This window comes from Eleutherodactylus coqui, chromosome 9 (assembly GCF_035609145.1).
Source record: "Eleutherodactylus coqui strain aEleCoq1 chromosome 9, aEleCoq1.hap1, whole genome shotgun sequence".
Lineage (NCBI taxonomy): Eukaryota > Metazoa > Chordata > Amphibia > Anura > Eleutherodactylidae > Eleutherodactylus > Eleutherodactylus coqui.
In genome coordinates, this window is record NC_089845.1 from 73602514 (window position 1) to 73629814 (window position 27301).

The following is a 27301-nucleotide window of genomic DNA, read 5'->3' on the forward strand; positions in this document are numbered from 1 at the left end:
GGGAGTCTGCCTATCTCTCCCGCTAGGGCCACTATCTCAGTCTACTACAGCCCCTGTCATACCAACTTGGGTGCTCTCCTACCCAAATTCAGGGCCCCTCCACTGGTGCTTCCATGTTTTTCAGGGGGTGGGCTGCTACATTAGTCACCTTGATTGGTGGCTGCTCTTACATGGGTGGGCTCACAGGCTCTCTTCAGCCTATCCTGGTGCTCTGCAGAGAGGAGATACATCCTGGAGAATGCTCCATTCACTGCTTTGGGTGTTCTTTTCCTGCGCTTCCCAGGGCTAAAGTCTGCCCTCAGGTTCTTTTCTCCTTAGCCTAAGGCTCCTCCCGTTGAAGACCCAAGAAGCGGTCTAGATAAATTCACTTGCGATGATTCTCTGAATCATCAGCCTCATTGTGCTCTACACCCTCCACCGGGATGCACTCTGAGCTTTCCTTCAGGGACGACCCTCAATCGGAAGATGAGGTGTTGGAGTCTCCCTATAATTCTAATCTGGAGGAGGAACAATTGTCCAAACTATCCTCTATAGTTGAATGTTTGATTGCCGTGAAGGACACCCTGCAGGTGAAAGATCTGGTTTTAGAAGTATTTATAGGGTAAGTCTCTTTCAGATGTCCAAAACACTCTCTTAAGGTTTTTCCTTTCCACAAAGAATTTTGAAGACATCCTGACCAGGAAATGGAATCTTCCTGACATGCGTTTCATTAAACCGAAGTGCTTCGATATTACGTGCCCCCCCCCCTCCCCCTTCGAAAGAGTCCATAAAGAATGGACATCATCTCGAGCGATAGACAGTCCAGTGTCGTGCTTAGCACAATACGCAACTCTACCTTTGTCGGGCGTCTCTTCTTTTGTGGATGCCTGTGATAAGAAGCTGAAATCTTTGACCAAAACATCCTTTAAGGGCGGTAGGCTTGGCCCTACAACCCCTGTTTTTCTGCTGCCTGCCACTTCTGAGTGGGCCAAGCAATTGCACCGCGGCATTCTTTTGGGTTCTTCCTCACAGCAAATTGGCCAGGCAGGCAAGTACTGTACCTCTGAGGCCTCCTTGGATGTGACCAGACTAGTGACTCGGGCCTCGGCGGCCTCCATAGCAATTTGAAAGACCTCACTGAAATCCTGGGACTTTGATGCAGCGTTTAAAGGTCCTTAACTGGACTTCCCTTTGTAGGTTCCTGACTCTTTGGTGCTCAGCTAGACAAAATTATTTCAGAAGGCACGGATGTTAAGAGCTCCCACCTACCTCAGAACAGTTCTAGCTGAATGAGGTCTAGTCAGAATAAGCACCCTCTGTTTCATTCCTTGCGGTGCTTCAGTCCACATACTGCGGATGCCAAGAAAACCAAGCAGCATCATAGGAAGAAGTCTTCCTTTAGACTCCTGCCTTCTTTCGTCCTGTCCACAGGCTCCCAAGTTCTCTGCCACAAAACCCTCTGCATGAAGAGCAGCCCCCACCCCAGTCACTCAGCGTGGGAGACGACTTTCCCGCTTCTGAGACATCTGGTTTTCCTGATGTCTCTTACACCTGTGTCTGCGAGGTCATGTCCTCTAGGTAAGGCTGGATGCACACTGCAGGGTCGGATTCTCACTGCGAGATCTCGCAGCGGAATCGGACCCTGTGCCCCGGTGGTGACCCCCGCATACCTGTCAGTTGTCTTTCTCTGTACTGCGGATGTGCCGGCTGGCGTGCTGCTACGCGTGCGCAGTGCAGAGAATGACACGGATTTGCAGCGACTCGCCGCTGGATGGATGGCTTCCATTGACTGCAATGGAAGCTGTCCATGTGAGGCTCGCACTAGAATAGGACAAGCTGCGATTTCGCATGTGGGTCTTCTCTCCTTCACTGTGGATGTGTGCGGAAGCGCCGCTGCACATGCGCAGTGGAGTTTTTTTTCTTTTTTTTTTTTGCCTCCTGCTTTCCCGCGGAATTTGTGGCCAGTACCCTATTCAATGGAAGCCGTCCGTGCGGGATCCGCAGTGAAATGGAGCATGCTGCGATTTTTATTTATTTATTTATTTATTTATCTTTTTAATTCTTAATTTTTTCCGGACCAAAAGGTCTGTATCCCTGTGGGCTGCTTGATTTGCACTATACAGATCTGCCCGTAGACATTGGGCTGATAAGTCAGTCCGCCCTATTCTAGACTTGAAGAAACTGAATCAATTTTTTTTTTTGCCCGAACTCTGCAGAGGACAATCCTCTCTCGATGGGACAAATCTGTGCACTTGCTAAATCTGAGAAAATGACTTCCCTGGACGCTTTGTCACTCTCTCAACTGATGGCTGTAATTCCCTCTAGTTCACCAGGGGTGATCTTTTCTGACCTTACAGTAGTTGGTGCTGACCACGAGCGCCAGTCTACCCAGATGGGGAAGAACGTTGCACAACTTTACAGCGCTGGGGACGTGGAAAGTACAGGAGTCGTCCCTCCCAATAAATGTGTTTGAGCTTCGGGCCATGCTACTGTCGCTTTGGTTATTTTGCATGACATCTCTCTGGGTTCCCTGTCCATGTCAATACGGACAGCGTGACTGCGGACACAAGTATAAATTATCAAGACGGAACCCGCAGCTAAGGAGTCATGAAGGAAGCAGAAAGAATCCTAGCACAGGCGGAAGCACACCTCCCAGCGATCTCGGCGGTCTACATAACAGGTGTAGCCAACTGGATAACTGAATTCATAAGCAGAGAGAAGGTTGACCCAGGAGAATTAGGACATCGTCATCCTCTCTGGTTTACCATTGGGTGTGGAAAGCTTTCTGCCTCTGGTGCGAACAGCATGGTTTTCACCCCATGTACTTATGTACTTTTCTCTTTCCTGATTACTGTCTTTTCTCCAGGTTGGTATAGACATGGACTTGGGCCCCAGCTCCCTGAAAGGACAGATATCTGCCCTGTCCATCCTTCTCCATTCCTTGCTTCTAGATACACTTCACTTGTGTCCCTTTGAACCTATGTAAGATATCCCAGCTCATCTTTAGGCATACAAGGTGGAATTTTTGGTGGCTGTCACATGCATTTACTGATTCCCAAGAGCTTGCAGCCTTCTCGGCCAATATTACTTCATGACAAAGTAGTCCTCCGTTTTGTGCCCTCCTTTCTACAGACGGCGGTGGTGTCATTGCTCATCAATGAGGACATTGTCCTACCATCGTTCTGTCCTGCAGACTCTAATCTGAGGGTGCGCTCTCTCCATAAGCTCGATTTAGTTTGTGTTTTGAGAATCAGTTTGGCTCAAACTTCCACTTTCAGGGGCTCTGACTCGCCTTTCCAGACTGTCCTATAAGGGACCTTGCGGTTTCCAAGATGGTCATTTCCCATTGGATCAGGTCAGCCGTGGTAGAGGCATACCGTGCAAAGTGCAGAGAACCTCCCTTCCATATTGCTGCATATTCAACTCAGACTGTGAGCACCTCTTGGGCAGCACATAACCGTGCTTCCGGCATTCAGATCAGCAAAGCAGCCATGTGGACCTCTTTACACACCTTTGCAAAATTTTACAAGGTTCACACTGATGCCTTGCGGTCAATGCATTTCGCAGACTGCCGTATAATTGACCTTTATGACGTCTTACATATTTTTCCCACCCCCAGGGGCTGCTCTAGAACATCCCACAGTCTGAGCTTTGTCCCCCCAACAACAATGACAAGAAAACAAGATTTTTGTACTTACCATTCATTGGAGGAGGCCCCACCCACTAAGTTTCTATACTGAGACTTGTCTGATATCTACCTCCTTGTTAGAGCGATTTCTCTGGATTTATGCATGGCTTTTCACTGTGTTACGGTTTAACTCCTTTAGTGGCACACCCAGAAAATCTCCCTGGCTTGCTGCACTGACCATGCAGTTAAACCCAGAAGATTTCCGTGGACAGCTCTAGTGCTGAAATGCTGGCCAGGACACACAGTTATTGTGCCACTGTACACGTTTGCCACTTCAAATTACCTCAGGAAAATCTCCGGGGCTTGCAGCGCTGACGTGGTAGTAATAAACCTGCCACTGAAGGGGTTGCTAATGTTTTGTACTTGCACTACCTGTTGTACCTTTCTCATATCCTGTACTGCTGCGCCTAATGCTTTCATACAAACTGATTAGCTTGGTGCCCGCAGGAGGGGTATACCCATGGTCTGAGATGTCCCCCCCAATGAATAAGGTGAGAGATTTTGCAGTTATTACAAAAATCTTGTTGCATAGATATATTTCTGCAAGAGCATCACTTATTGGATGCCATTTTTTGAAGTTGTGCTCTTTGTACATGTTTAAAACCTATAAAGGAGCTGTGGCACTTCAGAAAATGCAGTGTCCTGTTTTTTGCTTTGTTTTTGTTTTTTTTTTTATATACTAGGCACATAACCACCACATCATTGTGAAGCGGGCTGAGCTGTTGTACCAGGCACAGCTGGAACTATAAGAAAATACGTCCCATAAAACCTAATGTTTATCAATGGATAAGACATTGGCCAAACCAACGTAAAGCTAATAAATAACTCATGCAGTGCCATATTTGACCACCAGGAGTCCTCATGAACTCCTTTTTACAAAGAGCAGTATATGCAGTATTTGGGGTCAAATATTTATCTATTTATGTACTTTATCAATTTTTTTTTTTTTTGCATTTAGAATGAACACCACCTCTTCCTCCCCATTTGTTTGATCTTTTGATGGTAGACCAATAGAGAATTGTGGATTGACATATACACTTTTTTAGGGTGCTATTCTCACCGGTCCTCCTGGTACAGGAAAAACATTGTTGGCGAAAGCCACAGCTGGAGAAGCCAGTGTTCCTTTCATCACTGTGAACGGCTCAGAGTTCCTAGAGATGTTTGTTGGTGTCGGGCCTGCCAGAGTAAGTGTTCATTCTCATCTTAATGCTCTTCGTGTACAGTGGATAGAAGTCTAAACACCCCTGTTATAATGACAGGTTTTTCATGTTAAGAAAAAAAAAAATCCAACAAAGGGGAATAATTTCGGATTTATTTCTACCTTCCATGTGACCAATTATCTGTACAACTCCATTGAAAAACAGTCTTTTTGGGTGGGTGTCTATCAGCATGGCACATCTTGACAAGGCAATCTTTGCTCCCTCTTCTTTGCAAAAGCTCTCCAATCTGTCAGATTGCAAGAGTATTTTGTGTGTAGCGCCCTCTTCGGGTTAACCCATAGATCTTCAATGGGATTCAGGTTTGGGCTCTGGATTGACCATTCAAAAACTTTGATCTTCTGGTGAAACCATTCTTTTGTTGATTTGGGGGTATGCTGTGGGTCGTTCTCATGCTGAAAGGGGAATTTCATCTTCAGCTTTATAGTAGAGGCCTGTAGGTTTTGTGCCTCATCAGCCATAGCATGTTCTCCAGCTGGCTTTTGGCAGACTTGAAGTAGGTTTTGGCAAAATGTAGCCGGGCTTGGATGTTTTATTTTTTAGAAAAGGCTTCCGCATTTTCCCCCTACCCTTCCACAGCCCAGACATATGAAGAATGTGGGACATGGTTTTCACATGCACTACACAACTATGGTAGTACTTGTCAGAAATTCCTGCAGCTCCTTTACTGTTGCTGTAGGCCTCCTTGGTAGAACAGGGTTTTCACACTTTTGCAACCACATTATTTTATTTTTATTTTTTTACCCTAAATTAAGTCTGTTTTTCTATGGAATTGTACAAATAATGGATCACGTTGAAGGTGGAAAAAAATCTGATCCATTTTTGTTGGCTTTTTTAACTTGACAAAAAAAACCATGGTATTTTAAGTGTGTAGACGTCTTACATCTATTGTATACAGTATGACAAAAGACCTTCAAAGGAAACTGCAAAAAAAAGTTCATTTGAAAAATCTATGTAGATCGCAACTTGTAAAGGGCTCACAGAGGGAGAACACTCCCTCTGTGACCTCATCAAACTCTCGCGATGAAATCGCAGAAAGCCGATGCGTTGCCATGGCAACAGGACACCAGATATAGGCGTCCTGCTCTACCATTGCCTATGATCGCTGTAACAAGCAATAAGGCATTGCAGGACAGACGACCTGCAATGCCTTATCATAGCGAACATAGGTGCTATGGTGCAAGTCTCCCACAGGGACATAAAAAGTGTAAAAAGAAGATAAAAATAACGCAATGAAAATGTAAAAAAACCTTTTTTTTTGTCCTTTTTCCAATATTGGCATAAAAAATGTAATAAAAATTTTTTAGATCCCACATATTTGGTATCGCTGTATCTGTAACAACGCGTACAATAAATTGAACATGTTTTTTATCCAGCACGGCTAAAAAGCGTAAAAAGAACCCCTAAAAAACGGAGGCAAAATGCTTATTTTCATTTTGCCTCACAAAAACGCAATAAAAGTGATCAAAAAAGCCGTATGTACCTAAAAATGGTACCAATAAAAACTACAGCTCCTGTCGCAAAAAATAAGCCCTCACAGAGCTCCGTGCATGGAAAAATAAAAACATTAAAAAGTTATAGAACTTTGAATGGAGCGATCTAGAAAAAATAGGATATTTATTGTGAAAAAACCTAAAAAAAAAAAAAAGAATTTTGGTATCGTAAACGTATCGACCCGCAGAATAAAATGTATTGTCAATTTGTCACTTATGCTGCATGATTAACACTGTAACAAAAACCAAAAAATCTATGGCAGAATTGATGTGTGTTCTCTCCCTGCTATCATAAAAAACTTAAATGTTTTTTTTACAATATAGTTTATGTACCCAAAGGTGGCACCAACAAAAATAATAAAATACAGTTCGCCATGCAATAAACAAGCCCTTATACGGCTGCGTCGACGGAAGAATAAAGTTATAGCTTTTGAAAAATGGAGGTAAAAAGCTGCCAAAAATTATTGCGTCCTTATGCCCAAAATAGGCCATGTCCTTAAGGGGTTAATTAAATTTAGTAATTAAGAAATCAACCTATTAAACATGAGTAGGAGTTATGTTATTGCCTTGTAAACGCCGTCATCGCTTTTGCAGAACCTAAAATCATCCAGATCTCATTGGTCAATTGTGAATCAACCCATAAAAATAGACCCCAACGGTGATGGGCTTCAAATGGGGTTATCTTTGGCTAAACTCTGGAGCCAGTTATTGTGTCAGACCCTGGGCCTGCCAGTGGCCAGTTTTACTATCTCAGCTTATTTAAATCTCAGCTCATTCAAAACAGCCCAGCTGGCTGTTTATACTGTTTTCGTAGCCTGCATTCATTTCTATTGGAGGTTCCAAAAGTCTGACCACCAGTGATGAGCAGAGTTAGGAAACCCCTATTCTTTCAATGGGTGTGGGTCCGGCATCTGTCATATATCCTGTAGATATATCCTTAATGTCTAAGATGGGAAAACTACTTTAAGTATATCTTACATACATGTAGTTTCTGTTTGGTCAATATGTGAGATATGCAGACAAGTCACTTTGGTTTCCTCTACTCCTTCTAGGTACGGGATCTATTCAGTATGGCTAGGAAGCATGCTCCTTGCATTCTCTTCATTGATGAGATTGATGCTGTTGGACGGAAGAGGGGACGTGGCAACTTTGGTGGTCAAAATGAGCAAGAAAACACACTGAATCAACTCTTAGTAGAAATGGATGGTAATGTACTGCGTAGATGTATCTGTATCTGTGCTTCTTAATTCCCTAATTTCGCGTTTATGTGAGCGCTCTACACGTGCTGGGATGACTTTCAGTACAAGTTTCAAATGGATCCCTCCTCTCGGCAGTCTTTTTCCTTTCAGCAGTCTTTTTGGCCTCTATTCAGCCAGAGGCCAAATTTATATTGTGTATTGTTTTTTTTTTGTTTTTTTTTTTATTACATTGAATAGCACATCATGGGGGGAAAAAAGTCAAAATGTACTTGTTAAACTCCTACCATAATATGGGTAATAGATGCCACTCTTTGGCATTTTTTTACAGCCTGCTTTATTATTTTGTTAGGAGCTGTTCCCGCCGTATGCTGCATGTTAAACGGAGAAAAAAAAAAATGTGACTAGATTTCCTAAATTTTGTATAATTGTATCAATTTAAAAAATTTGTTAGGACTTTTTCGTGATGTACCCTTTAAATGGATATCATTATAGCCAATGGGAGATGGATGCATTAAACAGATGCCTAGTTTTGGCATTGATCACTCAAACTGTAATGACCTCCATCTAACAGATTGTGGGTTTTTTTGGGTTTTGTTTTTTTTTTAACAGGATAAAATTGAATACTTACCCAACAGTGGCATCTGTCATGGTACTTTCCCCATCTTCCCTTTCCGTTAAATTTATGCGCCCGAACATAAGTTCAACAGAAGCCGTTGACAAAGCATGAAAGTAGCCTAAATTTAGCTATGGCACCATGACTGATACACACTAGCAAAACCTTGCTAATTTTGCTCACTGGCAAAGTTGGGTCCGACCCATTTCCAGGGAGTGCGCCCTGACAGTAGTCCCGAGACTCGCTGGTATATAAGGATGTTTAATTTTGGATTATGTCGTTACAGGTTTTAACACTACAACAAATGTTGTGGTATTGGCTGGAACAAACAGACCTGATATCTTGGATCCAGCTCTCATGAGGCCGGGCCGATTTGATAGGCAGATTTTTATAGGTAAGACATTATCAAACTGGTTGAAAATACCCCCACACATGTAATCCTAATAATCACTATGTACCTGTCCTTTCCAAACACAGGGCCTCCGGACATAAAAGGCAGAGCATCTATATTTAAGGTTCATTTAAGGCCCTTGAAGTTGGATAGTAGTATAGATAAGGAATCCCTGTCGAGGAAACTGGCAGCTTTAACACCTGGATTTTCAGGTAAGAAGAGATGATAGAAATGTGTGAAATGAATCAAACTGGGTCTCTGAATGTGTCTTTTAATAATAAGGTAATGAAGCAAAAAAACACATTTATGACTTCATCAAACATTGATAGATCTACAACTATTCATGTACATTACAGGCGGGGCACTCTCCTAATTTTCCTATATTCATGTACATTAGGCGACTTCTCCAAGCCCTCATTGTTATGTCTGTGAGGAGTGAACTGAACTGAACTGCTTCCTAACATCTCCTATGCCCATGGGGACAAATTAAAGGGGGTTTGGCTAAAAAGACTTTAATGCCCTGCTGACAATTTACATGAACAGTCTCTAGCACACATACACCTTATAATGTAGCAGATGCCGCTGACAACAATGTAGGTTTAATGGCTTTCCCAGTTTTATGTAAATATACATTATTAATTTTATAATAAAATTGCCATTCCAAGATCTCTGCTTACTGTCAGTGAGTGAAAATATTCTTGTCCTGATCATGTCTAATTTACACAGCGTTCCAAGAGCGCTATGATGGGCTTAACCAGCCGTGTTGGTTGGACAAGATGTGGGCTCTCAGGCTCTCTATATAGAAAAACAGCAGTAGGGGGCAGACCTACTAATCCTGTCTAATATTAGGCAGTATAAGCATGGACCAGACAGTCCATAATGACAGACATTTTTTTTCTAATGTTACACCACATATTATTTAGCTTTACTTTACGCTAATATTATGCCCCATAACTATTGCACACGTTATCAGCCATGTTTCTTCCTGCTAATCAAAGCACTTTTTTCTCTAAGGGCTAATGCGCACGGACAGATTTCTGCCGAGGTGGAAATCCGCAGAGTTATTCCGCAGCTATTGGGTTCTATTGAATTTAATGGCTTTCTGCCTTGCAATGTTCATGGTGCAGAATTTTATTGCAGATTTCCGCAGCGTGAATAAAGACGCAACATGTTCTATTTGCAGTGGAAAAATGCACGGCCGGCTTCCATTGTAGTCAATGGAAGCCGTTTGTCCCGCGATACTTATGCTGTGAGCACAGCGAAAGTATTGCAGGAATACACGTCACTGCTGGCGCGTCATGCACTGCGCATGCGCGTTGGCTCACGGCGGATCTGGAGAGGTGAGTGTACGGGGTCTTTGTGGGGCGCTGTGACAGACTCTTCTGTGATATTCAGCTGGCGGAGTCCGACACTACCGTGGGCGGGAGGCCTAAGTCACTCCTTGTCTACTGAAAACATTTTAAAAAGTCAAAAAAATAATAAGTGGTGCAAGACATGTACAGCAGTTTTTGTTTGTGCAAATTGAGACGGAATTCAGTCACATTTTGTTTAGAAAATGTACCCGAATTTATTTCAGGCAGATTGTATTTTTTTTTCATTCCTCCAAAATTACATACAAAGTTGCAGAACAATTAACCTTTATTTACATGAAACTGGGAAACCTCTTTAAGCCTCCAACAACACATGCCACCTTTGATGTATTTTTTTGCTCCAAAATCAATAGCGGAAAAGTACCGGAAGGAAAATTTTTGAGTTCCTTTCTTTATAGTTCTCATTCTGTCTGAATCCACTTGTGACTTGGACTGAATCACTCATGCAGTTTTTATGGCAGTTTTTTGAGCCAAAGACTGAGAAAGACAAACTCTTGGCACCAGCCAAGGTCATAATTGCTGCTTTCAACCAACAAAAATATTCACATTAAAGGGGGCTTCTATAACTTAAAGGGGTTGTCTCACGGCAGCAAGTGGGGTTAAGCACTTCTGTATGGCCATATTAATGCACTTTGTAATATACATCGTGCATTAAATATGAGCCATGCAGAAGTTATTCACTTACCTGCTACGTTGCTGGCGTCCCTGTCTCCATGGCTCCGTCTAACTTCAGCGTCTAATCGCCCGATTTACTCGCGCTTGCGCAGAAGGGTCTTCTGCCTTCGGGTCTGTCCGGCAGCAGCGGCATTCTGGCTCCGCCCCTTCTACGCATCATCGCGTAGCTCTGCCCCGTCACATGTGCCGATTCCAGCCTCCTGATTGGCTGGAATCGGCACACGTCATATTTAATGCACGATGTATATTACAAAGTGCATTAATATGGCCATACAGAAGTGCTTAACCCCACTTGCTTTCGCGAGACAACCCCTTTACTGAGTCTTCCAGGGAGAATACTATTGATGACCTATCCTCAGGCGCATGCTGTCAGCGCTGCAAATACACAGAGCTCGGAGCTGAAGCAGTAAAAGCCTCCGCGCCGACCTCCGTGTAGTGGCCGGCACTTGTAACTGCAGGCACGTCTCCCATTGAAATGAATGAGAGCTGTGCCTGCAGTTACAAGCACCAGCCAACTATTTAGTGATGACCTTCTCCTGGGTCTTCAGTAGTAGTCTCCTTGGAAACCCCCTTTAAATATTGATGATCTATCCCTAGGATTAGATCATCAACATCAGATTGGTGGGGGGGCTGACTCCTGACACCTCTGCCAGTCAGCAGTTTGAAGAGGCAACGGTGCTCTGAGTGCCACAGCCTCTTCCTCAGCCTGCAGTGTCACATTCATTGGTAACATGGTGTTTGTGCAGCTAAATCCCATTCAAGTGAACAGGAGCTGCAATACCGGGCACTGCTGTTACGAAGTGGACGGCAAGGTGCCTGATACACAATCAGCTGAGTGGTGGAGGTGTTGGGAGCTGGCCTCCCCACTGCTATATCTGATGACCTATCCTAAGCATACGAGAAGGAGATCGGTATCCAAGTCCCACTAAGCCCCTTTAAGAATGTATCCTTCCAAAAGAGGTGTTTTGCTGTAGAAGCATATAAGGGTAATATAGACTTGATTATAGCTTGTGCTTGTATAATAGTCTTTGGTATATATAGTCATGATTATATTTTCTACTCATCGTCTTATGTGTGATTGTATATCAGTTTTCTTCATGATGTAAGCTTTTCTTCTCTGGTTTCACTTCTGTATATTTCTTTTTTTCTTGGCTGCAGGGGCAGATATTGCAAACGTGTGCAATGAAGCCGCTCTCATCGCTGCCAGACACCTTTCTGATGCCATAAACCAGAAGCACTTTGAACAAGCCATTGAGAGAGTAATAGGGGGTAAGAAACGGGGAAAGTGACATTTTTTACAAATGCTCAGGCAGTTATGTTATCTTCTGCAATTTGTGTGATTTGGGGTCTCTGTTGCCTTGCATCATTGAGAAGAGCTAAGGTCACGAATTTCACTGTATCTGTAATTCTTAAGCCTTGCCAGTATAGCCAGTGCTTGTAGAAGCAGCAAGTCTCTTTTAATCCTTAGCTTAAGAGTATTTTGCTAACTTTGCTCAAAATTTTTGGTTATATGAACACAGATGCTGAAAGTTACCGCTGCTTTTCTGCTTCCAGAGTGTTTTTGCGCCTTAAAGGGACTCTGTTACCATCCTTTTGCACCCCTCTCTGAGGACAGCATAATGTAGTGACGGTCACACTGATTACAGTGATCTATGCAGTAGTTTGAGAAACTTTCATTTTATCAGTAGCAGCACATGTGTAGAGGACTACTTAAAGTAGTCCTGGATACTCATGAGCTGCAACTAGTTTCCCCCTTCCCGCCATTCAGCCATTGAACTGCTTACTAATGTGTATAGAGAGAGAGCTGCCAATCATAGGTTGAAGGGCAGAGTTGGTGTGGCTTGGCTGCAGCTCATGAATTTGTAGGACTAGTTCAGTCTCTGGCTGTTACTAACTAAAAGCCAGCTTTTCCAAAACTTGCTGCACAGACCTACGCAGCAGAGATAACCCTGCAATCAGGGCGACTGTCGCCATCTATTGCAGCCCTCACAGAGCAGCATAAGGTAATGCCTGAGTCTCTAAATACAAATTACATCATGCTTTCTATATTTCGATAGATGGCAAAAAAGTAAATTATTCACTCTTTACTGTGTTCTTCCTGCTTGTTGTTATTCTTTTGGTGCACTACTCAGATTCTTTCAAAATTCTTTTTGCAGGCTTAGAAAAGAAGACACAAGTTCTCCATCCAGAGGAAAAAAAGACAGTGGCTTACCACGAGGCCGGGCATGCTGTGGCAGGGTGGTTCTTGGAACATGCAGATCCTCTTTTAAAGGTTAGTTACACACCTAGCTCTTGTATGCTGAACCCCTATGGGTCCTGCAGGGTTGACAACTCTCTGTAAATTTAAAGACAGTCGACACAAAAAAAGTTTACTTTTTCTACTGTCTATAATGCCTGGCAGGTGAAAACTCTAGCTGTGATTTATTTTATTTAGTTATGTAGTTTTATACATGGAGTGCAGATAAGGGAGCTCAGGTTTCTGCTCCTGATGTCAAGAGTGACAAATAGTAGCAGACAGTGCTGCGGCATGAGCCTCGCTGGGCAGATGGGGTATGACGCTGCTGACTTCTGTCCATACCTGCTCCGGTCAGATGGTTTCTGCATGTAGACTTGCACAATAGATTATTGCTAAATGTCATGGGCTTTATAGCAATAATCTAGTGAAGCAACCATTGTGCTCCTTGTAGAGCCTTTCCTGCCATCAGTGCAGATAATGTACTAAGTTTTTTTGTTTTGTTTTGTTTTTTTAGTGTCAATATTCCAATCTAGACCTGTTTCACTTGAGAGTATTAGTAAATGTCCGTAATAAAGATCCGCAGTACAAACGTATAGCAGATGAAACTGCATTGGTACATAAACAATGTAACATCAGTATTTGGGTCTCCTCTCATAAGGCTGAGAGGAGACTTAATAGCGGTCTACAAATATCTGAAGGGCTGTCATAGTGCAGAGGGATCAGCCCTATTCTCATTTGCACAAGGAAAGACTAGAAGCAATGGGATGAAACTGAAAGGGAGGAGACACAGATTGGAAAAAAACTTTCTGACAGTGAGGGTGATCAATGAGTGGAACAGGTTACCACGGGAGGTGGTGAGTTCTCCTTCAATGGAAGTGTTCAAACAAAATCTGGTCACATATCTGTCTGGGGTGATTTGGTGAATCCTGCACTGAGCAGGGGGTTGGACCCAAAGGAGAATAGACCAGGGATAGGCATTCTTCACAGCAGGTATGGGAGTAATGATAGATTTCTATGACAGGCTGGGATTGCCTGAATTTTGGGGCCTGAAGGAGGGGTTTGTTACAGGAATTTTCCCGGGTTTCAAAGAAATTAAACCTGTTAAATCCCCCAATGCTGAACTACTTATATTCTTGTCATTCCCCGCCGGTCTTTGTGCACATGGCAGCACCAAAGTTGCTAGTAAGTATAGCACACCATCTCTTTGTCACTGGCGCAGTGGAAGATGAAGCAGGCGATGGTTTTTTTTCACATGTTGCTGCTAGATTTATTTTTATACTTCTAGACAACACCCTTTAATTTTCGGGACTTTTTATTTAACCCCTTAACGACCAGCCCATAGTGTTTTTACGTCCTCCCGAAGTGGGCTCTATTCTCTGAGGACGTAAAAACATGCTTCCTGCAGAGAATAGTGCCCCTCGGGCTGTGGACGTGACAGCTCCATGCTGTCGGTGTCCGCAGGTAGCTGACAGCATGGAGCTGTCATCCCGGGCTGTTCGGAGCCCCCCCCCGGCATTGCGATCGGCGCTATGCAATGGATAGCGCCGATCGCAAAAAAAGTAAATAAAACTACATAAAAGTTAAAGATTCAGCTGCTCTGATGGATCGGATCCATCGGAGCAGCTGAAATTACTCACCGAGGTCTGGCACGCTGCTCCCCGCTCTCCTGCCGCTCCGGGGCCCGAAGCCGGTCTTCTGCGCATGCGCGCCAGGCGGCATTACGTCAGCCGCATGCGCAGAAGGCCCGGCGGCGCGGGAGATTTAAAATCTCTTGGCTCCCGGCTCCTGTAGGTAGCCGGGAGGCAGGAGATGTCAGCGGGGACTGCGGTGAGCGGTCCCCGGTACCGCGATCGCCGTTATCCAATGGTTAGCGGCGATCGCGAAAAAGTTAAAAAAAAGTTTTAAAAAAGTCAGTTTCACCTCCCCTCATGGATCGGATCCATGAGGGGAGGTGAAAATACTCACCCCCAGTCCTCAGCGGTGTCCCGATGTCCCGGGACCCGAATCCCCGTCTGCGCATGCGCGCCCGATGATTGACATCGGGCGCGTGAACAGACGGGCTCGAGCCCCGGGAAATTTAAAATCCCTTTGCTCCTGGCTGCCATGTGTAGCTAGGAGCAGAGAGATTATACCGGGGACATGATCACTGTCATCCAATGGATGACAGTGATCATGTAAAGTGAGAAAAAAGTGTAAAAAAGTAAAAAAAAAAAAAGTAAAAAAAAGTTTTTAAAAGTTTAAAAAGCGTACGTTTCATCTCCCCTCATGGATCATATCCGTGAGGGAGGATGAAAGTACGTACCTAAGGCCCCCAGATTTATCCGCGGACCTTACCACAGCTTCTGCACACGCGCCCGTCGCCAGAATGGCGGGCGCATGCGCAAAAGCTGTGGATTGCCAGGATAATTTAAATTCTCCCTGCTCCTGGCTACAAAACGTAGCCAAGAGCATGGAGATTTAATGGGGGTCCGCGGTGAGCGGTTCCTGGTCACGTGTTCGCCATTATCCAATAATGGCGATCACGTAACAGTAAAAAAAAAAATTTGAAGTTTCATCTCCCCTCACTGATGCGATCGGTGAGAGGAGATGAAACTTTTTACCGGAGGCCTCCGTATTTGAATCCCGACGCGATCTTCCTCCGTGGACCTTCCAGGATTCTGCACATGCGACCGCCGGCAAAAAGCCGGACACATGCGCAGGAGTCAGGGAGCCCAGGAAATTTAAAACCTCCTTGCTCCCAGCGACCAACGGTCGCCGAGAGCCTGGAGCAGTGACGGGTGGCCTCGTTGAACGGTCCTCGGTCACATGATAAAAAGGTAGCGATCTACCTTTGGCTGGTCTCACATGACCAGATAGGAATGACGGATTCCGCATGCGTCTGATCCGTGGTAATACGCAGATCAATCGCATTGGATTACACAATTCCGCTCACATTAGCGGGTCAGAATTGCGTAATCCACTCGCAGAAAAGAGAACGCAGCAGGTTCTATTTTACTGCGGATATCGGCAACATAGAGCCCATTGTGCTCCATGGTCGCGGATATACCCGCAGTCCATACGCAACTACATTGTATACGGGCTGCGGGTACCCATGTCATCGCTAAGCGATGGTGCGGGAAATACAAACAAAGGTGTACTGTGCATGACCGCCTGTGTGAGTACGCAGTTATGCGCAGTACATTACGCAGCCGTACGCAGGGTCACAGCCGGGCTCACAGATGGGATCCGCTGTGGGCCTCCGCAAGCTGATTCCGCCTGCACCCGCGTGAGCCTGGCGTTATTCAGACCGCTACCTGTGATACGTATTTTACAAGAAGCCCCGGGAACGCTCGCTTTCCTGCAGTTCCAGGAGCACCTTGTTGAGCGCCTTCTGTGTGAGACCGCCGCACCTCATCAAGCTTACGGAGACTCACGGAACGCCACTTTTTACACCCCATACCCGCCACTGAGGTCATGAAATACCCCCAAAAAGCATGAGAGGAGGGGGGGGGGGATACCCGGTTTTATTGCCCCATGGGCCCATTCCAACCAGCCTCCGTAATTACCCCTGTCTTCGGAAATACTACACAGTTCACATTTTTACTTTTATCTAAGATTTGCGAACGCCAAAAAGGGCGCGGAGGGGGAGGGGGGGAATTTTAAGGGAGTCAATCTTTATTCTGTACAAATAAGCAATGGGGCCTGGAATTTATTCAGTTGTGCCCTAAAATCCAACAGGTGTTCCGTCCTTTATAGGCCTTGCCATGCGTCCTGTAAGTAGATTAGGGCCACAATGGGTATGTTTCTGAACTCGGGACAAACGGGGGTATCCATTTTGGGGTGAACGTCTTCATTCTTATGTGCACTGTACAAAAAAACTGTTTTTAAATTGAAAAAATTGCCAAAAAAATTGAAAATCGTAACTTTTTCCTTCTGCTTTGCTTAGATTCATTCAAATACTGTGGGGTCAAAATATGCAGTACACCCCTAGATGAATTCGTTAAGGGGTCTAGTTTTCAAAATGGGGTCATTTGAGGGGGTTCTTTATAGTTTTGGCCGCTCAATGGCTCTATAAGTGGGCAATGGGGCCTGAAATTTATTCAGTGGTACCCTGAAATCCAACGGGTATTCCTTTCATTGTAGGCCTAGCCATGGGTCCTGTAAGTCTATTAGGGCCACAATGGGTATGTTTCTGAACACGGGACAAACAGGGGTATCCATTTTGGGGTGAAAGCCTTCATTTATATGTGTGCTGTACAAAAAAAACTGTTTTTAAATTGACACAATAGCCCAAAAAATGAAAATCCTATTTTTTTCCTTTTGCTTTGCTTAAATTTATTCAAAAACTGTGGGGTCAAAATATGCAGTACATCCCTAGATAAATTCGTTAAGGGGTCTAGTTTTCAAAATGGGGTCATTTGTGGGGGTTCTATATGGTTTTGGGCGCTCAAGAACTCTACAAGTGGGCAATGGGGCCTAAAAGGACTTCAAGCAAAATCTATGTTCTGAAAGCCACCAATTACTCCTTTTATTTTGGGCCCCGTTGTGCATGCGGACATAAGATTAGGGCCACAATGGGTATATTTCTGAAAACAGCACAAACAGGGGTATCCATTTTGGGGTGTAAGTCTTCCTTCATATGTGTGCTGTACAAAAAAAGCTGTTTTTAAAATGACAGAATTGCCAAAAAAACAAAAATCCAAATTTTTTCCTTTTGCTTTGCTTGAATTTATTCAAAAACTATGGGGTCAAAATGCGCAGTACACCCCTAGATAAATTCGTTAAGGAGTCTAGTTTTCAAAATGGGGTCATTTGTGGGGGTTCTCTATGGTTTTGGGCGCTCAAGAACTCTACAAGTGGGCAATGGGGCCTAAAAGGACTTCAAGCAAAATTTGTGTTCCGAAAGCCACCGGTCGCTCCTTTCATTTTGGGCTCCGTTGTGTATCCAGACATAAGATTAGGGCCACAATGGGTATGTCTCTGAACACGGGACAAACAGGGGTATCCATTTTTGGGTGCAAGTCTTCCTTCATATGTGTGCTGTACAAAAAAAGCTGTTTTTAAAATGACAGAATTGCCGAAAAAACGAAAATCACAATTTTTTCCTTTTGCTTGGTTTGAATTCATTCAAAAACTGTGGGGTCAAAATATGCAGTACACCCCTAGATAAATTCCTTAAGGGGTCTAGTTTTCAAAATGGGGTCATTTGTGGGGGTTTTCTATGGTTTTGGGCGCTCAAGAACTCTACATGTGTGCTATGGGGCCTAAAAGGACTTCAAGCAAAATTTCTGTTTTGAAAGACACTGACTACTCCTTTCATTTTGGGCCCCGTTGTGGACTCAGATATAACAATAGGGCCACAATGGGTATATTTCTGGACACGGGAGAAATAGGGGTATCCATTTTGGGGTGTAAATCCTGATTTTCATGTAAACTATAGGAAAAAAATATGTCTTTAAAATGACAGATTTGCAAAAATATGAAATTTTACTTTTTCTCCTCTAAATTGAATTAATTCCTGAAAAAAAACTGTTGGGTCAAAATACTCATGACACCCCTCAGTGAATACATTAAGGGGTGTAGTTTTTAAAATGAGGTCATTTGGGGGGGTATCTATTATTCTGACACTCATGAGCCTTTCCAATCTCGGCTTGGTATAGGAAAACAAAGTGTTCCTCAAAATGCTAAAAAGTAATGTTAAATTTGTACGTCTCCTAAATAGTTAAAAAAAAACGAAAGTTTTTCCAATGTGCGCCCAAAATAAAGTAAACGGGTGGAAATATAAATCTTAGCAAAAATTTCTATATTATGTTTGCACATATTTAAGATATTGCAGTTGGAAATGTGAAAAAATGACGATTTTTTCAAAATTTTCCCAATTTTGGCGCTTTTAATAAATAAACACAATTTCTATCGGTCTATTTTTTCCGCCTAAATGAAGCACAACATGTGGCGAAAAAACAATGTCAGAATCGCTTGGATATGCAAAACCTTTCTGGTGTTTTTCCATGTTAAAGTGACACATGTCAGATTTGCAAAATTTGGCCTGGTCATTAAGGCGCAAACAGGCTTGGTCACTAAGGGGTTAAGAGAATTGTTGAGGCATGATCTGTAAGAAGGGGCAGAGTGCATATTCTAAAAATGTTGTGCTGTCAATGATTTTTGGTTCAGTTGTCTGGAAAAAATTGAAGAGGCTGTTGGCAGCCTTGGATACTGAGTCCATCAATGAGGAGACCCCGATCGCAGTCAGTTAGAAATTGTCACAACAGAGAAAAAAAACATTGAAATCAATTTGCAAAATACAAGATGATTTTAACCCTTTCCAGCCCTAGATTGTATACATACATCCTGGGTGGAAGGGGTTCATGCAGGATGATGTGCATTTACCTCATATGGATGAAGTAGGTTCAGAGACTGAGCCCCCTGCCATCTGCAGTGGGAGCCACCTGTGAGGGACAGCTAGCTTCCCATTGCAATAGCAGGGATCGTCTAAAACACCGGTCTCCGCTCTGTGCTTACCATTTCATCGTCCTTGGTTACGACAAATCCAGCGGCGGTCTTCTTCTTATGTCACGCAGTATCGCTCGCCTGCTACTTGCAGTCGCAGTCCATTGACGTCCTAGTCGCGGCTTCAGCATTGTCTGCCTGCTCCCTCGGAGCTGAAGCCGATCCTACAGCAGCGTCCACCGGCCGACAGAAGGGTAAGTGGGGGGGGGGGTCACTATTACTACTGGGGGCAGTATCGGCAGTCCCTATTAGTGGTGCCACAGGGGGGAGGGGGATCACTATTACTACTGGAGTTCACTATTACTGTTGGGGCAACTACGGGGGGATCACTATTACTGTTGGGGCAACTACTGGGGGGATCACTATTACTGTTGGGGCAACTACTGGGGGGATCACTATTACTGTTGGGGCAACTACTGGGGGGATCACTATTACTGTTGGGGCAACTACTGGGGGGATCACTATTACTGTTGGGGCAACTACTGGGGGGATCACTATTACTGTTGGGGCAACTACTGGGGGGATCACTATTACTGTTGGGGCAACTACTGGGGGGATCACTATTACTGTTGGGGCAACTGCTGGGGGGATCACTATTACTGTTGGGGCAACTACTGGGGGGGATCACTATTACTGTTGGGGCAACTACTGGGGGGGATCACTATTACTGTTGGGGCAACTGCTGGGGGGATCACTATTACTGTTGGGGCAACTACTGGGGGGGATCACTATTACTGTTGGGGCAACTACTGGGGGGATCACTATTACTGTTGGGGCAACTACTGGGGGGATCACTAATACTGCTGGGGCAACTATTGGGGGGGTCACTATTACTGCTGAGGCAACTATTGGGGGGGGTCACTATTACTGCTGGGGCAACTATTGGGGGGGGTCACTAGTACTGCTGGGGCAACTATTGGGGGGCACTATTACTGCTGGGGCAGTTATTGGGGAGGGGGGCACTATTACTGCTGGGGCAGTTATTGGGGAGGGGGGCACTATTACTGCTGGGGCAGTTATTGGGGAGGGGGGCACTATCACTGCTGGGGCAGTTATTGGGGAGGGGGGCACTATCACTGCTGGGGCAGTTATTGGGGAGGGGGGCACTATCACTGCTGGGGCAGTTATTGGGGAGGGGGGCACTATCACTGCTGGGGCAGTTATTGGGGAGGGGGGCACTATCACTGCTGGGGCAGTTATTGGGGAGGGGGGCACTATCACTGCTGGGGCAGTTATTGGGGAGGGGGGCACTATCACTGCTGGGGCAGTTATTGGGGAGGGGGGCACTATCACTGCTGGGGCAGTTATTGGGGAGGGGGGCACTATCACTGCTGGGGCAGTTATTGGGGAGGGGGGCACTATCACTGCTGGGGCAGTTATTGGGGAGGGGGGCACTATCACTGCTGGGGCAGTTATTGGGGAGGGGGGCACTATCACTGCTGGGGCAGTTATTGGGGAGGGGGGCACTATCACTGCTGGGGCAGTTATTGGGGAGGGGGGCACTATCACTGCTGGGGCAGTTATTGGGGAGGGGGGCACTATCACTGCTGGGGCAGTTATTGGGGAGGGGGGCACTATCACTGCTGGGGCAGTTATTGGGGAGGGGGGCACTATCACTGCTGGGGCAGTTATTGGGGAGGGGGGCACCATCACTGCTGGGGCAGTTATTGGGGAGGGGGGCACCATCACTGCTGGGGCAGTTATTGGGGAGGGGGGCACCATCACTGCTGGGGCAGTTATTGGGGAGGGGGGCACCATCACTGCTGGGGCAGTTATTGGGGAGGGGGGCACCATCACTGCTGGGGCAGTTATTGGGGAGGGGGGCACCATCACTGCTGGGGCAGTTATTGGGGAGGGGGGCACCATCACTGCTGGGGCAGTTATTGGGGAGGGGGGCACCATCACTGCTGGGGCAGTTATTAAGGGGGTCTGTATTAATACCAGGGGCCACCATGCTGAGATTCTATATTTAAGCCAATCCTGATACATTGTCTGAGCAGACGTATCACACAGGACCGGCTTAGATACAACATCTCAGCAGACTTATCTAAGCAGATGCTGTATCTAAGCCAATCCTATGTGATACAGCGTCTCAGCAGACTTATCACACAGAACCAGCTTAGATACAGCGTCTCAGCAGACGCATCGTTTGTAAGCCGGACCTGTGTGATACGTCTGCTGAGACACTGAATCACACAGGATCAGCTTAGATGCAGCGTTTTAGCAGATGTACCTAAGCCGATCCTGTGTTATACGTCTGCTGAGCTGTTCTATCGAAGCCGATCCTGTGTGATACAGCATCTCGGCAGGCGTACCACAGAGGACTGGCTTAGATGCAGTGTCTCAGCAGACGTATCTAAGCTGATCCTGTGTGATACGTCTGCTGAGATGCTGTATCTACGCAGATTCTGTGTGATACATCAGCTGAGTAGATGTATCACACAGGATATGCTTAGATACATCTGCTCAGCAGACATATCGCACAGGATCTGTTTGGATACGACATCTCAGCAGATGTATCACACAAGATTGGCCTTGATATCGGCATGCAGACACAATTAGGGAGCCAGTTACATCTGTGGAGGAAACCGATGAGACTGCCACTCACACACAACCTCCTAATAGAGAGGGGCGTGGCTGCTTGGTGTATACTCCCACACAGAGTAGATACAAAGTGCCAGACCATTCTGATACATGTAGTGCACCATGCAGACTAGCAACCTATTAATGACGCCATAATAGTTTGGCAAGCTGCCCTGCACCTCAAAACGTGAACCACATTGGTACTGTCACCCTGGGCTTCCCTGGCATTTAAAAGCCGCACTGCATGTGAATAATACCTAATAAATGCGAGGTATTAGTTGGATTTTGGCCAAAATACTTGAGCTCACAAGCCAGTCATCAAGGCTCCTCCGGTTTTGTGAGTCCCTATACAAATATAATCACAGAATGGGAAATCTAAAAACAAATAATCGCTGAAAATAGCCATATATTACTAACACAAGAGGGCAAATGTGCACAAACCTCAGCATGCTGTTACACCTGTGGAGGACACCGATGAGACAGCCACTCACATAGCCTCCTAATATAGAGAGGGGGTGGCTGCTTGGTGTATACTCCTGCAGAGAGTAGATACAAAGTGCCAGACCATTCTGATACATGTGGTGCATCATGCTAACTAGCAACCTATTAATGAAGCCATATCCGTTTGGCGGGCTGCCCTGCACCTCAAAAAGTGAGGTGTAACTGTCTGCCTGCATGCTGAGGTGGTGCACTTATTTGCCCTCCTGTATTAGTAAGTATCTGGCTGTTTTCAGTGATTATTAGATTTTACATTTCCCTTTCTGTGATTATATTAGTGTTTTCTGTGATATAACTAAAATAGTTCAAACAAAAAGTGCTCGATGCCCGCGTTTACATGTAATGATTATCGCTCATTTTCAGACTTTTTGAGCGATAATCGTTGCGTGTAGAAGGGCTTTTAGGCTACGGCTCTACAGCAAATAGTGGCTGTGCGACATCAGAGCTCGGTGTCAGACTGCTACATCCCAAATCATAGTGAATATGGACTTGTGGCTGAGCAACATTAAGACCGCAAATGCAAGTTACTGTGTAGCCCTTGTCTAATTACTTAAACTAGTGTAGCACATCTACTGATTTACTGGGTTTATGGCTTATACAGACCTATTGCTGTTTAGAAGATAAGGAGGGTAAGTCAGGACAATAAACCTTTTTTCCTTTGTTCGTACAGTGTTCATTAACGGAGCGCTCTTGATTTATTTGCTTCATGTAAATCTAAATAAATCCTTTGCAGTGTATAGATGACATCTTGAGAGTGTAGCCTCTAATCTAAACACATGTAGGATCACACTTCTGCTGGTGTGATTGTGGTTTTCCCAATTACTTTTTGTTAGAATTTATGCCTATTTGAATTATTTTATGTATTGGACTTTTGCCCAGGAATTCTGAATTTTCTTCCAGGTTTCGATCATCCCACGGGGAAAAGGGTTGGGATACGCTCAGTATTTGCCTAGAGAACAGTATCTATATACAAAGGAGCAGCTGCTGGATAGGATGTGCATGACTCTCGGCGGACGTGTCTCCGAGGAAATCTTTTTTGGGAGAATTACAACTGGAGCTCAGGATGATTTGAAGAAAGTGACCCAAAGTGCCTATGCACAGGTGCGTGATTTATTGTATGTGTGTAATAAAAATGAGTGAATTCATATTTTAATATAATATGTAATCATTATACATTGTGTATGTATTAATATATAATAGATACGGTAACATGCACAACACATTTGCATTATTTTATTCTGGCTGTACCATAGTTTGCTGGTTACATTTTGGCCCTATGGACATGACTAGATCATGGTACCAATATAGCATTCCATACAGATATGCAAAAATCTGTCAATTAGAGTTTCTTGTGCTGATTGCCATATTAGTTTTTGTATCTTCATTCTGTTTGCGCCAATTCGGTTCATTATGCCTTTTCTCAGAAAAAAGCTGTTTTCTCGTCCGTATCATTAGGGGACACAGCTGAGAACCGTAGGTAGAGCTACTGCTACTGGCAGACGGGCCCCCTAGGTGATGAATTTGCACCATTGATGCTGCCTGACATTAAGCAGAAAAAGTGTTCGCTCCTCCTACTAGCTATATCTACTCCTGCATGTACCAAGCTAACCAGTTTTAGCTTAGTGTCTGTAGGAGGCAGACTTGTTTTTATCGCTGGTCTTCAGAACCTCTTGGATTCAGGGAATAGAGGGTAGCGTGACTCTCTCTGTTATCCCACCGAGGAGGGTGAACAGAACGGAGTTAACCATTCTGTTGTCTGCCCTGAACTCAGAAGAAAAGGAGGCATGTCAAACCTCCATTCACCGTCTTTCATCAGAACAAGATAGCACTACAACCTGTCCCCTTCTTTCTATCTAAGGTGGTATCTGCTTTGCACCTTAATGAGGACATCGTCCTGGCTTCTTTTTATCCCGCGCCAGTTATCGGACAGAGCTTGCCCTTAACAAACTGGATCTAGTGCGAGCTTGGTGGACATATCTTCTTAGACAGCATCTTTTAGATGCCCTGACTCTCTGTTCGTAATCCCTGATGGCCCTTGCGGTTTCCAAAGCCGGCATTTCTCGCTGGATCCAATCGACTGTGGTAGAGGCCTACCATGCCAAGGCAAAGCACATCCATGGCATTGCAGCACATTCTACTTTGGCAGTGGGTGTTTCGTGGACAGTATGCAATGGGACTTCCACAATGCGGGTGTGTAAGACTGCTACATGGCGCTCTTTGCACACTTTTTCAATGTTTTACCGAGTACATACTTTTGCATCCGCGGACGCCTCCCTCAATCGGAGAGTTTTACAGGAGGCTATAATCTGACCACATGCCTCCTTTTATATCTTCCCAATCCCAAGGGATTGCTCTGGAGTGTCCTACGGTCCTCAACTGTGTTCCCCAATCTAGAAAACAAGATTTTTATATTTACTGTAAAAGCTTTCTAGTTTCGTTCATTAGGGAACACTGCATCCACCTAGTCTGTTAATTAGTACTTTCACATACACACTCCTACTTGTTGGAGGGTTCCATTTGCACATGATACTACTCCGGGTTAACCTTTTCATAGTTTTATTCATGTTATATTAACTGTTTTTTGTATCCTACTTGGCTGCTCCTACTGTTTGTGTACAACCTGCTTAGCTTGGTGCTTGCAGGGAGGATATAGCTAATAAGAGGAGCTAACACTCTTTCTACTTAGTGACTGCCTCCTAGTGCCAGTAGCTACACCCATGGTCCACAGTTATGACTCTCTTTACCCCTCACCCCCAACCCCCCAATGAACGAGATGAGAAAGCTTTTGTAGCAAGTAAAAAAAATCTTGTTTTGAAGTATTCAGCAGTTTCTGCCTTTTTTTTTTTAAGACTCCTATCCTCAGATGGCAGAGATGGAAATGCCAGCCCCTTCACTGTGACCAGAGTTGGCCCGGATTATGGAAACTGCTGAACTGAATGCTGTTTATGTTAATAACCTAGAAATAAATGGAGTTACTAAAACAGCATAGCACTGCAAAAGCTACGCTGTTTACGCAACTACCGAGAAAACGGCAGTTTCTGCTCCACATAGCACATATAGAAATAACAGCATCATGAAGGAGAATGTACAGCAGTAATGAGCAGTGTAGATGTGATTCCAGGAACTATCAGACACAGTAGACACTCGCTATTAGTTGCAGCAGCCATGTTTGTGTCAGTTTCTCTACCTGCAACAGCTTGCTCCTTCCCTCTTCCTCTCGATAGACTTTTATAGGCAACATGAAACTTCTCTTGACAAGCAAATTGGAAGGGAGGGAGACCCCTGGTGGCCAATACTTTAGAGGAATTTATCAGCACAAAAAAGTGATTTTAGGTAAATAAAGGGATTTGCACTTTTGTTATTATACTGGCTTTCACCTAAACACAAGATGCCATAACTATTTAAAGTAAGCAGAAATGTTTAATACAAACTTTAAAAAGTCAATTAACTTTGTGGGCAATTTTAAAAAGTAATTCTCTTTTAAATCTGCCACTACTACAGTGGTCTCCGCCAACTTCTAGTTTATCTTTCCTGCAGCAATGACATGCCTTGCATCCATATAGCCTCTGTAGCCATCATTAGCCTCAGCAGAGATGCTCACATAAACCTGTACAGTATGTGGTCCCTGAAGTCGGTGAGTGGCCGCAGCAAGCACCTGGACAGTGTGCAGTGTCATCGCTGCAAGACAGACTGGGGAGGAGCATTGGCACTTGCATTTTTTTTTTAGAACTTTTACTGCAGTTTGTTTAAAAGAGAATAACCCCTTTTTAAGTTTCTGCTAAAATCTTTCTAGCTGTTGTATACAGTTGTGTCTTAACATCTTGTACATTTCTTAATACCTGGTGCAATTATTTTATCCATTTAATACATTTTCCTCCAAAAAGTCCATATTTGTATTTTAGGTTGTCCAATTTGGTATGAGTGATAAAGTTGGCCAAGTTTCATTTGACCTTCCCCGTCAAGGGGAAATGGTGTTGGAGAAACCTTACAGCGAGGCCACTGCAAGACTCATTGATGATGAAGTTCGGAAACTCATTAGCTCTGCATATGAAAGGACTGTGAAACTGCTAACAGAGAAGAAATCTGATATAGAGAAGGTAAGGTACCACATTGCAAGTATTTATTTTTATTCTCTTTAAGTTGCAGACTAATTTGAAACAAACATCCGATTTCCACCCCCACCCCCTGTTTTCTTAGATTGCTCTTCGTCTTCTGGAGAAGGAGGTGCTGGATAAGAGTGATATGGTTGAACTTTTGGGGCCAAGGCCATTTGCAGAAAAATCCACATATGAGGAATTTGTAGAAGGTACTGGGAGTATGGAAGAGGATACTACACTTCCTGAAGGCCTAAAAGACTGGAACAGAGATCGGGAAAAGGATAAGGAGGAAACGAATGATGAGCAGATAGCCCGCCACATCAGTGGAGGAATGCCGTTTTGATTGACTCTACAATACCTGGATTTTAAGAGAATTTGGACGGTATTTTTCTTCTCTTTAATTTCTTTACATCCTGTCTAAGATCGTTCACCTCAAAACTAGTAAAGTGAAGACAGTACATTTGCCTACTATGACTATACTTTGTCCTACTCATGGGCAGGCAAAGCTTTATCAATGCAATCATACTGTTATTTATTGGTTTGGAAGACGGGTGCAGAAGCAAAACTACTACATCCTTATTGAAATATCCGAAGTTTGGACTACGGTCTTCTGTAAAGGCAACAAAAGATAAAATCCTATAAAGGGAGGGTTACCATTGATTTTTATTAATCGTCGTTCTGATTAGAGGCAAATGTTATATCGGAGGTCTACGTTGCTTATGTGGACTAATAAAACTGCTAAAATCGAATTGCCTTGTTTTACACAATCTGCTGTC

General features: G+C 44.4%; 1 protein-coding gene across 1 annotated transcript in view; it reads left to right on the top strand.

Annotated features, from left to right (window-relative positions):
• The window catches only part of AFG3L2 (AFG3 like matrix AAA peptidase subunit 2), a 38496-nt gene extending 11222 nt beyond the window's left edge, over nucleotides 1–27274 (top strand). The window contains exons 9-17 of the mRNA XM_066579524.1: nucleotides 4714–4851; nucleotides 7430–7583; nucleotides 8476–8583; nucleotides 8667–8792; nucleotides 11784–11894; nucleotides 12782–12897; nucleotides 23329–23529; nucleotides 26331–26525; nucleotides 26626–27274. Coding sequence (XP_066435621.1) covers nucleotides 4714–4851; nucleotides 7430–7583; nucleotides 8476–8583; nucleotides 8667–8792; nucleotides 11784–11894; nucleotides 12782–12897; nucleotides 23329–23529; nucleotides 26331–26525; nucleotides 26626–26868 — 1392 coding nt within the window. The 3' untranslated portion in view covers nucleotides 26869–27274. The remainder of the gene's footprint in view (nucleotides 1–4713; nucleotides 4852–7429; nucleotides 7584–8475; nucleotides 8584–8666; nucleotides 8793–11783; nucleotides 11895–12781; nucleotides 12898–23328; nucleotides 23530–26330; nucleotides 26526–26625) is intronic.
• The last annotated feature ends 27 nt before the right edge of the window (nucleotides 27275–27301 follow it).